Genomic DNA, 15,523 nt, shown 5'->3' on the forward strand with positions numbered 1-15,523 from the left:
TTTGTAGTGCAGAGGCATAGAGGGTAGGTGGAGTGCATATTTGCTGGCAGTTGTTGTACAGAATTGTTACTTTACTACAACCATAAAGGGGACTCTAAAAAGAAAACTAAATCGGTTTAGAAGGACGAAGCAATCTTTAAAAACTCATTCTTTCTTATTTAGCGGAAAGGCAATGGTTACTAGAAGAGGAAATGATGGCCAAACTTTAATTTTTAAAATTCCATGCCGAAACTTCAGTGCTGGTACATCACTGCGGCTTCATAAATTTCAAAGTATTTTATCATTTTTGGGCTGCTATGGGGCAGTAATACTTCTTGCAACTCTCCAAGTTCAGTCTTTCACGTCTTTAGAATGCAATGTAGTCCATCTTTACTGACGAAATTAAGTAGGCCTGAGCAGAAACCATCAAAATTTATGACGTCATGGCGAGTTGATGTGGCGACTTCCAGACGAAAGTGTTGCAACACATCATCAGTATTTACATCTTTTCTGGCTCATCAAGCTTCCCTCTCAATGTAATTGTGTCCTTTTTGGTATCGTAGAAGCGTGGTTTACTAATACCGGCACATTTATTTTTCAGTGTCTTTTTTAACTAGCTAACTATAACCCGTAGCAGCTACCACTGTAAAAGCATGAACCAGGAGATCATTCAGGGACCTATAATCTTGTTAAGAATTCATGCTGCACCTAATGCATGATGTTTATTCATGATATAACGCATGTTTATTCATGATAAACATTATGCACATCAATGCATGATGTTCATTCATGATCACAGCAATCATATAAACATGCGATGCTGTGGGCCAGCGAAGAAAGCTGCTGAAACTGACAACGCGACAAAGCAGTACTTCCCCGTAGTTACATGGTGGTACAGTTGGCCACAAAATTTTACAGGGCATAACATTTGCGAAAAAGGCCAAATTTTTTGGGAGCCTGGGTACATAGACATTGAATTCGATGCTGCAGTCTGTGATAGTTGACATGTGTTATATAAGTGCTTCATTAAATTACACTGGAATGGCTTAACAGAACGGAAAAAAATTTTTGTTTTTGAACCCGTGGTCCTGTAAACTCTTTTGCCAACTGTAAATATGCCATAAACAGGCAGTTATAGTCAAGAAATTGGCACTGCCAATTTACACAAAGGAATGCCACAAGAGAAACCTTATTACATGGACATGGAATTCATAATTGGACTGTGATTCGTAAATTGGAATATGTGCTATAAAGTGATTAGTAAAATTGCACAATCGGTTTATTATGCATTTTAATTTATTGTGCAAGTTAACGTCTGCCTCTTCGAGCAATTCAGCTCCAGGATTAGAATCAGTGATGTCTAAAACATGGTGACCATGACATGTCTCCAGTTCATGCCACCAGCAACAACATAGCCTTCGAGATCAGCTTTTCTTATTCAAAGGGAGCCCTTGCAGGGGTGTGGATTCGGACATTGCCTATTGTGCATTATGCTACAGGCAATTTTTTAAAGATCTGCACAGCTTGTTTCGAAACAAGTGGTGTATGGATCAGTTGGGGAAAATAGTGGGCTTGCCAACAAATTTTCTCGCATCGGTTGGGATGGTTGAGCTCTTTATTCTCCATATGGGGACAGCAGTCTGATTAATAAAGATGCACTTTTTGCGCTTTTGTTTCTTGTGGCTTGTACGTGCATTGCATACATGGTCTAATTGTAGCCTGGTGCACTGCTTTTATACTTATTTAGCAGACTGCCACTTGATATATTGCACGACAAAAATAGCTGGAAAACGGATGCATTTTATCACACACTTTTGAGAATGGACATCTCGTAAATGGTGTCATCCACAATTTGCACCCCAGTGGATATGCAATCTTATCTAATCAGCACGGTCAAAAGGCACCATACCATTATTTCACAGACTTGCTTACAGAACTTATTATTTCTTGTTTTTGAGACATTATGTACAGTCGTGAGCAAAAGTATACGGATCAGGGGTTGCTAGAAAAAGCCGATTTTCTCCTCTGCCTATGAACGCAACTTGAAATTGAGCACTGCAGTCTAAACTTGGCGCTGCGAACTTTTCAGTGTACTCATTAATTCCAGTTTATGCTTGTTAATTACGAAGAAATTCCATTTTTCTGGCGACCCTGTGGTCCGTATACTTTTGCTCACGACTGTACCTACTTATATACTATATCACCGGGAACACATATCACTGAGAGACCCACATTAGCCACAATTTGTGTATTGCAATATGCACTCTGAAGTAATTAGTTGAGAATATGAATTTTGTTAATTAGGTCACTCATGCATTTCAATTTCTTGTGCAGGTAAGGTCCTCTTATTCGAGTGCATTGCGTGCACTGGTGATTTTGAAAAATTCCGTATAACTAATTTTGAAACGATACAATATATGGGTGAATCGTAAAAGTAGTAGGCTTGCCAGCAAATATGCTCGCATCTGTTCTGACAGCAGCTCTGCTCACACTCAAATGGCTACAGTCTGAATGAAATTGTACTCTTTGAACTTGCGTTTCTTGTGAAATGTCTGTGCGTTGTGTACATGGTATCAGCGTAACCTAACTAGCTGTTCATTTCGTATCTCGTTCCAGCAGGCCAGCATTGGGCGAGAACAAAGTGCTCAGTCAGATGACGAATACAACAACGAAGACGAGGACGGCTTACAGCATCCACGGTCGGAATCCCGCCGAAGCGGCAACCCACCAGCTTCAAACGACGTCAATGGATCGGAGGCCATCAACTGGGTTCAGCTGGGGTTCCGACCCGAGTGCGACATCGTCGAGAAGGATGCCCTGTCTGCGATTCGGCGTGCCACTACAATCCGGTGCAAACAGGAGTTGGCAAATGTGACCTGCCTCGTTCGCCGCGGCCTCTTATACCCGAGTGAGCTACCACGGTTTTGTGACAGTTCGCCAGGTAAGATCGCTGGACTGAATGCCGGAGCAGTTGTGCTTTCAAAGTTGTTGTAATGTGCTGTAAAACAGTATTTGAGTATCTTTAGACATTGAAGGCCAACTGGAACAAAATTTCAGTTCGGTTCAATTGGTTTTAAATACATTGTATATGTTATAGAAGCAACGTTAGCATTGCTGTGGAGCTATTAATTGTCTAATATTGTTATCAGCAGCCACTGACCCTTTCCCTACCGCTGATGAGTACAGTTGTCACCAGAATTTGTATGAATCGAACCCAGGACGAGAATAGTCATCACGAAGAAAAATACTTTGCAGTGTCAACCAATGGCAAGTACTTCTTTCTCGAAAGTGTCACACATTAGCGCCACCAGCTTGACTGGGAGGGCACTGCAATCACTGCTTGCGTGTTACAGCAGATACTGGACGTGATACTATGTCACCTGAGCTGTATATTACTGAGGTGTCCTTATTCAGAGTGTGTATCTTATCTAATCAGCTGGATCAAAAAGCACCATACCATTTTTTCTCAGACTTGCTTACACAACTTGCTTTAAAGTTTTGATTTCATGTTTGTCAAACAATATTGTTTGATTATGTTTTAAAGTGGCCGCAAAAAGGCTTCATGCATTCTTCATGAATAGTTATTTGTGGACCTTAAAGGTCACACTTTTAAGCATCTGCTATCTGCTTTTACAAATTTTTGAGGTCACGAGATCTTTTCATGGTTGTGGTGCCCACATTTTGGCGGGTGTGAAATGCAAAAACGGTTGCGTACTTAGATTTAAATGTGCGTCAAAAGAACCCCAGGTGATCAAAATTGATCTGCAGTCCCCCTCCCGTCATGCCACATAACCTGCTGTACCGTTTCAGGATGTTAGACCCCACATTTTTATTTATTTTCTATAATCTTCGAGTGGCTGGCCTTGCGGACACATTTAGAGGCCACCGCCTCTTAGCCCCATAGCAAACCTTTCCGAGCCTGGCCGGAATAGTTACTTGTGAGCCTTAAAGGTCACACCTCTAAGCAACTGCAGTTGTGAAATTTTAGGTTATTGTCAAAGAACCCCTGGTGGTCGAAATCGATTCGCAATCTCCCTCCACGGCATTCCAAATAACCTGCTGCGCAGTCTCAGGACGTTAAACCCCACAGTTTAATTTATTTTCTATAATCTTTGAGTGGCTGGCCTTCTGGACGCTTTCAGAGGCCACAGCCTTTTAGCCCCCTATCAAACCTTCCCGAGACCGGCCGGAATTCACACCAAAAAACCTTCCTCGGTCAGGACGAGTCATCGGCGCACATCTGGGCTGCTTCCGTGACGACCGCAAGTCGCGGATCTTTGAGCGGCTAGCCTCGCGGACGCGCTCCAACTCTCGGCGACACTGCGTCGGCCTCTGCCTGCGTCTCGGATTTCCCTGGGCCGGCCTTCAGTATGGCTCCGAGTGCTTCTGCAGCAAGGAGAGGCCCGCAGCGAACCTCACGCTTCCGTCGCGCTACTGCGACATGGTCTGCCCGGCCGACGAGAACGAGTTGTGCGGCGGCTACCTCGCCATGGACGTCTTCTCGACGGGGCTGCCCAGTGAGCGCAAAAGCGAAGCGATGCATGCACGGAGAGCTGCTTCTTCTCGGGGATTCCCCCTTTCCTCTGAAAACTGTCGTCGCCTCGGACTCTCTCCTCTCTGACCTCCTCGGGTGTCTTCCGAGGTCTCCTGTTGCCTTGCTTGACCAGGTAGATGACGCTTGCTGCTCCTAATCTGCTTGTGGTTTAGAACTAATAGCCTCAAACTCATTTGTTCCTCGTTAACTCTGTCCTCCTGTGGTGGTTCCTTTCAGAGCCACTCTTTTGTGTCCTCTGGGTGACTTCTGGAGTCTCTCGTGCCTTGCTTGTTGGGGTGGATGGCACTGGCTGCTTGTGACCTGCTGGCGTTTAGTATTAACAGCGACAGCTAGTGCAAATAGGCAAAACACACGAGGGGCTTGCTAAGGTGGCACTGGCGCTGAACTTCCAACTGGGTATTTTAATCGAACAGTTGGGGAATCGGTGATCATGACAACCTTTATGTAGTTTCTTTCCCCACGCATGTTTTATTTTATCCTAATGCACCTGGTAAAGGCTGATTGACTACTCGATTATAATAATTGTGTTGAAAGTGCATTCAAAAGTTGGGCATTTTCGTTGAAAACAAGTTTTGTATTTTGTGAAGTTTGGTTAACGTAAGTTCGTCAATGAGAGTGTGGATAGCTTTTAGTGCACTTTTTTTTTTAATCAATTTGGAAGTACAGCACTAGTGCCATCTCTATGCGCCTTTCTGTGTCGCGTGTGCTTGCACTGCTTCGCGGTGTTCGTAGTGAACCACCTTGTTCATCAGAAGCTACTGACTTTCACTGCTACCCCGCTTTCCTAACTTTGTCCTGTCTTAGATCTTCTCAACCTGTGCTGATGGGCTTTGACTTGCTGCGGCATTTTCTTCTCACTGCTGTCTCTTGGCATTGGTAGCAGCTTTCTCTCTCTGAAATCTTGCATGCATTCTCAAGTAGTAGCTTCGAGTTTCTGTGTGATGGGCTTCCTCTGTCAGGGCTTGTCTTCTGCAGCCTTAGCTAATATTTCTGCAACCTTAGCCAATAGGAGCTTGAAACCAGTAATGCGCTTTCTTGACTAAGTGCCACTACCCTTTTGTGACACCTTTACAAAGAAATTTACCACTCGCAAGACTCGAGACCATCTTATTAGCCCACTTGCTTCTTGTGCGTATCTCCTTTATACACCTCTCACGCAAGTCCAGCTGCAAACACTCGCTACATGTCAAGGTGTTGGTCCTTTATGACTCCCTTTTGCTGCTGTCACTGCTGCTGTTGCTCGAATCTTGTCATCTCTCGTGTGCTTGTGCATTTCTTCCTCCTCACACTTCCCCGTGAATTCTCCGCAGAAGTCATTTACCACAGAAGTCGCCGAGGAAACGCCACCACCAAACCAATTACACTTGTGAGAATTCTTACAACGTACGTACTAAAATTTCCTCGCTGCCATGTTTCTCATTTAACATTAAACTTCTTAGTTTGTAATAGTAATTTTGTGTGCTAGAGCATTTGATTTGTCTTACCGGCCTATGAAATCTTGTTGGAAATTGACGCATTTGCAGTAGATTATTACATGCAGTAATACCTCATTATAACAAAATTGCTTTATTCAAAATGTAGCTTTTGGTTGAAGTTTTTCGTCATCCCATCTGCAGGAAAAGCGTTTCAGACCAGACTATTAGAAGTGTAGTGGCATAGTCCACATTGCTTAGTCTGGTGCAGCATAGACTGTGATGCCTTGCATTTCTTTATGGCAATCCGGAGTGGAAAAGAGTGCTGCAAAGGCCACTCTGCCACATGTCGGCAGCTCCTTGGGACCATGACTGCACAACATGATGATAACTGACAGCACTTGCCACGGTACCCTCCTAGTGGCTAGGGCGTTATGTTTGAAGTCGAGGATTCAATCCCAGCCGTGGTGGCCGCATTTAGATGAATCCGAAATGCAAAAACTGCTCATGTACTTAGATTTAGACGCAGATGAAGAAGGTCGGGTAGCCAAAATTAATCCAGAGTCTCCCACTACGGCGTACCTCATAATCAGATTGTAGTTTTGGCACATAAAACCCCGGAAATTAATTTAATAACCGACAGGACGAAACAGCTGGTCACAGGCATCTGCAGAATTTCATCACTGGCATGTTGCTAATATTTGAGTATGGCTTTGTTTCAGTATACGTTGTACAGGCTCCCACTGTTTTCATTATAGCGATGATTTTGTTATTGCGAAGTGAATATCTCATCGTGCAAAAAAGATGGACAATTTAGACAGCAAGGTGGCACAAATAGGCACTGAACTTTCGTCACCTTTCTGCATAAGCATTGTCCTTTGTATTTTCACCTTGTAAGGTGTTTGCCATTATCTGTAATCAAGTAGACCCATCAACGAGCTATTACAAAGGTTTACTGTAGTAACTTTTCTCAATTTAGAAGTTACTAGCTACACGTTCAGTCAATAGCAAGCATACATCTCCATTTACAAAATTAAGAGGGCGAAAAAAAAAAAGGGATGAAACAGGCAATGGCACTGACGCCCAATTAACAACTTGATATATTTCGGGAAGTAAGAAAAGGGTTCATTTTTAGCACATGCAAGTAGTATACTAAACCAATATGTAATATGCCTTGTTAAGATACATCAACACTGTCATGAAATATCAACATTTCCTACCCGCTGCTATCGCCTTTAACCTGGCTCCTGCGGAACGTCTTTCTCATTCTGGCTATACCTTGCAAAGGGTACTGTTGATGTCAACGCATGATAAAGGTGCAGTGGAATCTCGTTGATACGATCTTCACGGGAACCGGAAAATAAAACGTACCATCTGAAAATCGTATTATCCGAAATACATTGCTCCGGTGAGACATTGGCTGGGAAAAGAACAAAAAACGTATTATCCTGAAAAATGTGTTATGCAGAATTGTATCAACGAGATTCCACTGTATTTGCCGATAAGACTGCTGACCCTTTTCTCTCTAATCTGCTGAAGCGACCTTTTTCAAAGCTGCTTCACTTCAGCCATGCAAGCATCTAACACCTAGAACGCTTCACTTTGGGGCCTCTTTTAACACCAGTGCTGACTGCTTTGCATTCGTGTCCTAACAGCACACGTTCTGTGATCGTCTTAGTTTGTGCTGTTATGTCTTCCCCTACATGTGAGTTGACTTGCCCAACAAAATATATATATATTTTTTAAGGAGTACTGACACACATTTTCGAGGTTGTAGAAACTCGCGCTTCTCGCACGGAAAAGGAAATTGGGGCGCTCGCGGCACAAAGGTTGCAGGAACTCGCGGCACATTCAACTGGTTCTTACCGCGCTCCGACTCATATTGCAACGATGTGGAGCCGTGGATCGGAGCCAGAGAAAGCGTGATCGAGTCGCACGTGAAGCCACTTGCCAGAGCTTACCAAAGGCTGGAAGAGGAAGCACGTGAGCACTACTTCTGTCATAAACGAGCGAGGCACTCATGCTCCTTGGCGCTGTCGTGCGAGTAGCCATGGCAGACGCCATGCCAACTACGGATGCCGCAGGTGCTGTGTGACCTGAACTCTGCCAGATCTCGGTCACACTCCCAGGTTGAAGGTGCGGCACTCTGAAAGAACCAGCTGAACGTGTTACGAGTGCCTGATTTCGACCTGCCAGTTGTAACATGAACCACAAGAGTGATGGTGCTATGGCAGCCTAGTGGCTATGGGCTACTGTAGACGTTGTGCTTTTCAGCTCGAAGTCGCTGGTTTGATTCTGGCCGAGGTGGCCGCATTCTGATGGGGGCAGTATGCAAGAGCGCTCATGTACAGTGCATTAGGTACACGTTAAAATAACCCCAGGTGGTCAAAATTATTCCCTCGCCCCCACTGTGGCATGCCTCATAATCAGATTGTGGTTCTGGCATGTAAAACCCCCTAATTTAATTAATTGACAATATTTCTTTCAGGCTTTGGAGTGCTTGGACCTTCGCTTAAAGCAACAAAAAAAGAAAATAATAAAGCAAGAAACCAAAAACAACGTCGAAAAAGTGGTGTCAGTGCTTCTTTAAAAGCATATTTTGCTTTGTGTGAAAAACTGTGTCAGCGTATGTACAGTTCACTTCAACTTACTGAATGAAAGCTAACATTATTTTTAACGCTGAAACAGGTTATCTTTGCGTATTTATCTGTGTAATACTGTACTTTCGCACGTGGTACTCTTGTCAAAATTGAAGGGGTGGAGATCGGGTACTAGTATGTCACAATTTCGCCTTCACATGTGGCTGCACGGCAATACATCCTGCGATAATCATGATTTCTCACTAAAACACAAAATTCGTATTGCCATGATGTTGCATATTGCATTGCCAGCAAAGTCTCACGCACAGGTAAAATTCACTTGCAGATTTGCGTTGCCGTAACGCCATGGCATAAGGACAAACATTGTGTTGTATGGTTAAGCATCGCATTGCTGTGAAGCCCCATTCAAAGGCAACAGTACATTGCCTTGAAGGCAAAATTGGCATTCCCGTGAAAGCTGCACCTTGCTTAAGCAGCCGTGCATGGTGTAGCCCTCATTCGTGCAAGCATTATTCAACCGTCTGATTTCTGAAGGTATATACTAGCTTTTCAAAGATTACGCCGTTGAATAATGATTGTGTGAACTGAGTGCTATCTCGAACGTGGCTGTTTGCAGCATATCAAGATGAGGATATATTGGGAGTGAGTCCACGTTGAAAACAGGGCATTTATTTCACTGGTTGGGCCGGGGACTGGCCTTTATCGAGAGTGCTTTTCTAGACTCTAGAAGAACACTTTTGGTAAAGGCCAATCTCTGGCCGAAATGCCGAAATAAATTTCTTGTGTTTTTTGATGTCAACTTACTGAAATACCAATAGGGTTGTGATGAACGCTGATCTCTGTACATATATATATATATATATATGCAACAAAGTGGACGCATAGTTCTGTGGTCACTCTTCTGTCACCTCTGCTTGCTTCGTTGCAGTCATTGTCCAGACAGTTAGGCAATGGTTTGAGGGCACAGCATCCTGGACGCTAATAGTTGCCCACTTGTGTCAGTCTTGGGAGACCTTACTGTGCTCACTCTTATCTCCGGAGGACAGTTTGCATGTCACGAGTCGCTGGGCTGGCCCAGTCTTGAGACTGCATTCCGCAACTCCTCGCAGCTGTCGGCGAAGTCACGAAACGGGAAATCCTGTGGCCGCTGGCTCTGGCTAGTGCCAAGACACTGAAGCCGGCACGCATCGCATTCCTGCTTTCGGTCAACGGCCGCGCGGTTCGTCAGGTGCTACGTCTGTTGCAGTTCCTCTACCACGAGCGTCATGTCTTCTACATTCACGTTGATGCCGTGAGTACTTGCCCTTGATGTAATTCAGGGGCTCTCAATCCCTTCGGTTGTGGGAGACCTTTGTAGGGATTTTTGTGCAAGGATGCTGAGGAACTCTCATGTTCTCACACCTAGAATAGGCACCTGGCTAGGCTAACATATCCAGCTCTCCTTAAAGGGCGATTTTGGTGTATACACTGGAAGCTGTAAAACGCCACCTAAGGAGCATTTTGCCGAAAACCTTTTTCTAGTTGGTTCATTATTGGAGGAGATAGAAGAAATCAACTGTCCTGTTAATATGCCGCCAAGAGGCCAGTGTCGCTGCCAGCCAGGGCACTCTCTCCCTCTGCCTCGACATAGCATTTCCAAGTGGTGTTCTTCCCTTGCCTTGCTCCTATGCCGGAGCCAAGGGGCATCGAGCCCTGCCTTCCGCATTTGATGATTAGTCACAGTGAGTGACGAAATAGGCACGCCGAAGAGGCATTTGCGCGTGGGACTGACTCTCTAGCTGGGAGCGGGGCTTTCTCAAGAAGAAGGCGCATGGCATTTGGTTTGAAATTTCAGCTGTTTTCGGCGGGCTCGGTGTGTGGTAATACTTTGCGTACACGATCATCAGCTCGTCATGTATATGCTACACTTGTTAGTTTAAAACTGCCAGACCTGGTGAGAGGCCCTTTAATGTAATTCTCTCCCTCTTCCTCATGCCTAGATAAGCATGTGCAGGCTTTTGATAAAGCTGTCACACTCATTGATATTATGCAGACAGAAATGAAGATGAAAAAAAAAAAAAGATTCATGTTAGGAGGCGAACAGTGAGATACTTTTTTTTTTCCAGAAGTCAGAATCAAGTTTATTAGTAAGCTCATAGTAAAAAAACAACGTACAGATAAATATACAGAAGGAGGTCCAAAAGCACTAAGCTGTAGGGGACCTCCTGTCCAAGGTTACAAACAAGTGTAGTGGCTAAACGAAAACAGCATTATAACAGCAGTAAAAATAGTGGTATTAGAACAGGAAAATTAATGCAGATAATTATAAAAATATGAAACGAGAACTCTAATAAATGACCGTTATTCTATGCAGGAATTGCTCGGGAAGTGATAAAAACTTTAAACTTTTCCACCACTTCCTTCACAGTTTGATAGTTTGTGGTTTCTCTTGGTTGTGTGTGTGTGTGTGTGTGTGTGTGTGTGAGAGAGAGAGAGTTAGGCTAAGGTGAATGGGTAGTATCAGTCCAGTGTTCTGATTTTGCACGCAGAGTTAGTTGAAAGAACGTAAAACGGGACAGACGTTGAAAAGAAGTATGTTACCTGCCGCAGTTGTTTGGTGGCTATTCCATTTCTGCTGCTAAGCATGAGGTGCGTTAACCCCTACATTACCAGTCCCCTTGCACAACCCTCTCACAACACCTGCTTCTCTCGGGTATACTCTTTGGTTTTCACCCCTTCCGACGCAACTCCGTGCAGTAAACAACATTGTGTGCTTGTCGTGCCCATCTATGTAGAGGTCATCCTAAACCTAGAAAGAAATTTGCAAGTTAAATTTCTGACAGCAGATAGTGAACACATCTCGGCAGTCTGTCTCGGCAGGGCAGCCACAATGAGCTAGTATGGCAGGTTCTGTCGGCACATTGACAGACAAAGGAATTTATGAACTGTTGATGAGTTCTGAAATTGGAGAATGATAGTGACGCAGAACCAGCGTCTATGCAGCATGAAATGTCTCCACTGCACCAACCCTCGAGAAAAGCCTGACAGAGACTAAGGAGCAGTTGGGAAAACGAAAAAAAGAAGAAAAGAAACATAACAATCAAAAGGAAAACCCCCGGTTGTCAAAATCCTGAGACTTACGTTCTATGGCATCTCTCATGAGCCCTGTTTTGCTTTGGTATGGTAAACCCCTAATCTCATTCCCGTTTTTTAACCAAAGATTGTGACAGGGCAGACGTTATGTGAATGAGTGCAGCAAGACAGAAATTAGACAAGCGAATGTGACCGGACAGATTTTCGACAAAAAGGTGAGAGGACGCAACACATTAGATAAACGAACATGATAGCATCCTCTGTATTGTCTGTAGGAACAGACTTTGACAGAAGGAATTTCTTTTTTTTCTTTTTTGGTTGTAGGTCGTAGTTTTGTTTTCTCGATTAAGCACGGGGAAAAGTTGCAGCTGCAGGTGGACTTCATTTTTTCAGGTGCCCCTACGGGCTTTAAAAAGTTACCATTGCTCAGTTCTAACTTGCACTGTTTTTCCAAAAAATTGATTAAAGGATTACCTGTATGCTAAAATCGACTATGAACCATACCGCGATTCTGTATGTCAGTGACATTCAGAATTACTGTAATGCAATTCATTCCACACGTCAGCTGCAGCTGTAGGATTGGTTGTAGCTGAGACATTGTTTGTGCGCGATCATTAGGCCGTAATCATCGGCAAGGCATTCAAGAAATGCGGTATCTCAAGTGCCAGGGACAGCACTGAAGATGAGATTTTCTGGTATTCTTTCATAGTGATAAGGAGGGCCTTCAACATGAGTGATGTGCAGTCTACTGTGGCTCCGACGCAATAATTTTTTTTTTCCAAGTGAGAAGAAATTGCCATTACCCTGTCTCTTTGAACTAAAATCTGGTTACTGAGCAGTCAAGCGCATTGCATTTGTCATTTCTGATCATGAAACTCAAGTTCATGTTACAGTCAACGACACGTTAGAGTAAAGTAAATGTGGTAAATTGCGTACGTAGTTCGCATGTATAGTCCGTAGACTATAATTAGAAAAATGCATTATATTCAGCTAGCTTTGCGAGCAGAATCCCAAAAATGGGCCAATAGACATTGTTCCAGGGTCTCTTCGAGGGGCACCAATGTGGCCTTTCTGCTGGGCTAAATGTAGTGATGGCGGTCCTTTGCCCGAGCACTTCTTGCCTTCGCTTTTCAGCGGCAAAACCACATGTACCGGTCACTACTGGTGCTGGAGTCGAGGTACACCAACGTGCATCTGGCGCGGGACCGCCTGGCCACCATTTGGGGCGGCTCGAGCCTGCTCGAGATGCTCTTGCGGGGCATGGCCTACCTCCTGCGCGAGCACCCCGGCTGGGACTACTTTGTGAACCTAAGCGAGACCTGACTACCCCGTCAAGTGAGTTCACCAACTACCCCATCTACACCTGTCAAGTGCGGTCCGACTGCCCTGTGAAGCGTGGTCAGCACTATACAACACAGCATAATAATAATACAGTCAGAACCCGGGTATATTGAATCTGAAGGGGATCACAAAAAAGTTCGATATACAGTCAAACCTCGATATAACGAACCTCGATTTAACGAAATTTGCGATGTAACAAACTATTTCTATTTCCCGATCTTCATTTCATTGAATTAACGAAACTTTGAATTACCGAAATGTGCGATATAACGAAGTTTTCTTGTTGCAAGTACAACTTCGTTATATCGAGGTTCGACTGTATAGGTAATTGAATATTGAAATAAAAATTTATACAAAAATTTTCATGGGGATTTTATTGCTGCTCGTTATACACAATAATTAGTTATCTGTGGGTTCGATATATCCCAGTTCAACTGTAATAATACTATAGTAAAAAATAAGAGAAACCTCAGGGAAATCAATTATGCAGATCCAGTGCACGTATTGGAATCTGTGGGAATCAAAGCTTCACTCAAGTAGTGTGTATTAAATGGAGATGCTACTCTAAAAAATTTTTAAATTATTATTAGCACTAGAGGTCTGAAATTTGAGCCAATTAGAGAGTTCTTCAAGCAGATTTCGAATATGTCATTAGTTCTTGTCTAGCCGCTACATTTCTTGAGTTATGTCTTACACAACAACAAAATATAGTGATCTTTGCGGGCACTTTCCTGTATATAACATCTTCGCAAAAAGCATCGTGCTATAGCTTACAAGGGCGATGCGTACAGTTGTGTTTATTTTCATCCTATGCAGCGTGTAACCCCCCACAGTGTCTATGCACTGCAGCAGTCGCAAGCTACGATGAAACACAAACACCAGATCAGTCAGATGTACACTTTAAGGCATCTGTGCAGCGATGCCATGAAGACAAAGTCGATTTGTGATGCTCGTCGAGGGAAGTAGGATGAGATGTGTTTCATTGATGAAGAGGTTGCACTGGAACAGCTGAGCTGCATGTGTGGAGTGTGCGGTGCCTCATCGCAAGAACAAACGCAAATAGAGTTTTGAAGGATTCGTTCGCCAGTCTAGGCCTATTTACACCCGTATTTTCAAACGACCCTCGGCTTGAAGCACTTCCTCTACTTCACCGAGTTGACCACAGTGCTGCCCTCTCAACGAAGAAGACGCCCCCCCGCTTCTCGAGAATTTCCTAAATGTGTAATTGAAGCGCAGTCATCACATCTGTCATGGGATTCTGCTTTATTGAGTTGAGATGAAACCTTGACTAGAGGAACGTTCTAGAATACGGGGGTTAGTCTAGCAGTATGGTGCCCCCTCTAAATGCTGTGTATTGGAGGTTTGTTCTCAATGGTCCTTCTTGTTGATGCAGGTCTCGCAAGGAACTGGAAATGTTCCTGGCCGCCAACATGGGGTCCAACTTTGTCAAGTCTCACGGCCAAGATACACAGAGGTGAGTCAGTAGTCCTGGGCCCACATTTGCAAAAAAAAAAGTTCTCATGCTTAAAACTGTTTTGTAGGAGGAGATGACAGCCAGTCATTACTGTTGGACATATTATTAGTGAATGCGGCTGGCCAATAGCAAACATCACTTAAGAAGAAATACATTTGTGAATTTCGCCCACGAGAGCAGCAATGCTCTCTGCATATTGTAGTGAATGTCGAGTTACTGTAGTAAAACATGATGGAGACTGCTCTTCAGAAAGGCGTTGCGCTGGCATATTGTAAGGCCAATAGGCATTGAATTGGCCCATTGTAGTGTTGTAGTGCAGTGCTCCCAATTAGTTTTGACCAGCTGGGGCTCATTAATGCGCACCTAAATGTAAGTGCACTGAGCGCTTCTCCATTGCAGCTTCATCAAAATGTCGGCTAATCGGAAAGAGGATCGCCGCCATGCTGCTCAAGAACACAAGAGGCCTCCTGGTCCGATACGTGCATTCCATGGGAAAGCGTGAACGCACTCTATCTTTTCAGGGCCCCTTTAACAGTACCCGGTAACGAGTTCATCAACCTCATGCTGTTCCCACTCCGACGACGCAGGTTCATCGGGAAGCAGGCGCTGGAGCGCACATTCCACGAATGCGGCGGGCGCATGTGGCGCTTGGGGCCACGCACGCTGCCGTGGGGCCTGCGGCTTGACGGCGGCAGTGACTGGGTCGCACTGCACCGGGACTTCTGCTCCTACGTTGCGCTTCCCGAGCACGAGGACCCCCTGCTGCAGGGGCTCAAGGCGCTTTTCCGACACACCCTCCTGCCGGCTGAGGTGAGGATGGTTGTTTACTGTTGTGGTCATCGTTGCCATAGAGTGTCATGCACAGCTCACTAAAGCGTGCCTGCAAACTACTTTTACGATTTAATTGTAAAAGTTGGCGGGCAGAACAATCCTGCGGAACCACCTCTGTGAATTGAAAAAAAAAAATGAAAATAAACAGCCAGTACATTCAAACCCTGATATATCGAATCTGAAGGGGATAACAAAAAAGCTCAATATATGGGTAGTCCAATATATAAAGTGAAAACTTTATACAATATACAAAAATTTT

General features: G+C 44.3%; 1 protein-coding gene across 1 annotated transcript in view; it reads left to right on the forward strand.

Annotated features, from left to right (window-relative positions):
• LOC119453692 (xylosyltransferase 2-like) overlaps nt 1–15,523 on the forward strand; it is a 47,139-nt gene that overhangs the window by 6,732 nt on the left and 24,884 nt on the right. Inside the window, 7 exon segments of the mRNA XM_037715737.2 lie at nt 2,596–2,920; nt 4,200–4,496; nt 9,656–9,837; nt 12,753–12,938; nt 12,940–12,953; nt 14,353–14,433; nt 15,021–15,243. Of these exon segments, the coding sequence (XP_037571665.1) occupies nt 2,596–2,920; nt 4,200–4,496; nt 9,656–9,837; nt 12,753–12,938; nt 12,940–12,953; nt 14,353–14,433; nt 15,021–15,243 (1,308 nt within the window).

The sequence above is a fragment of the Dermacentor silvarum genome, chromosome 5 (genome assembly GCF_013339745.2).
Source record: "Dermacentor silvarum isolate Dsil-2018 chromosome 5, BIME_Dsil_1.4, whole genome shotgun sequence".
Lineage (NCBI taxonomy): Eukaryota > Metazoa > Arthropoda > Arachnida > Ixodida > Ixodidae > Dermacentor > Dermacentor silvarum.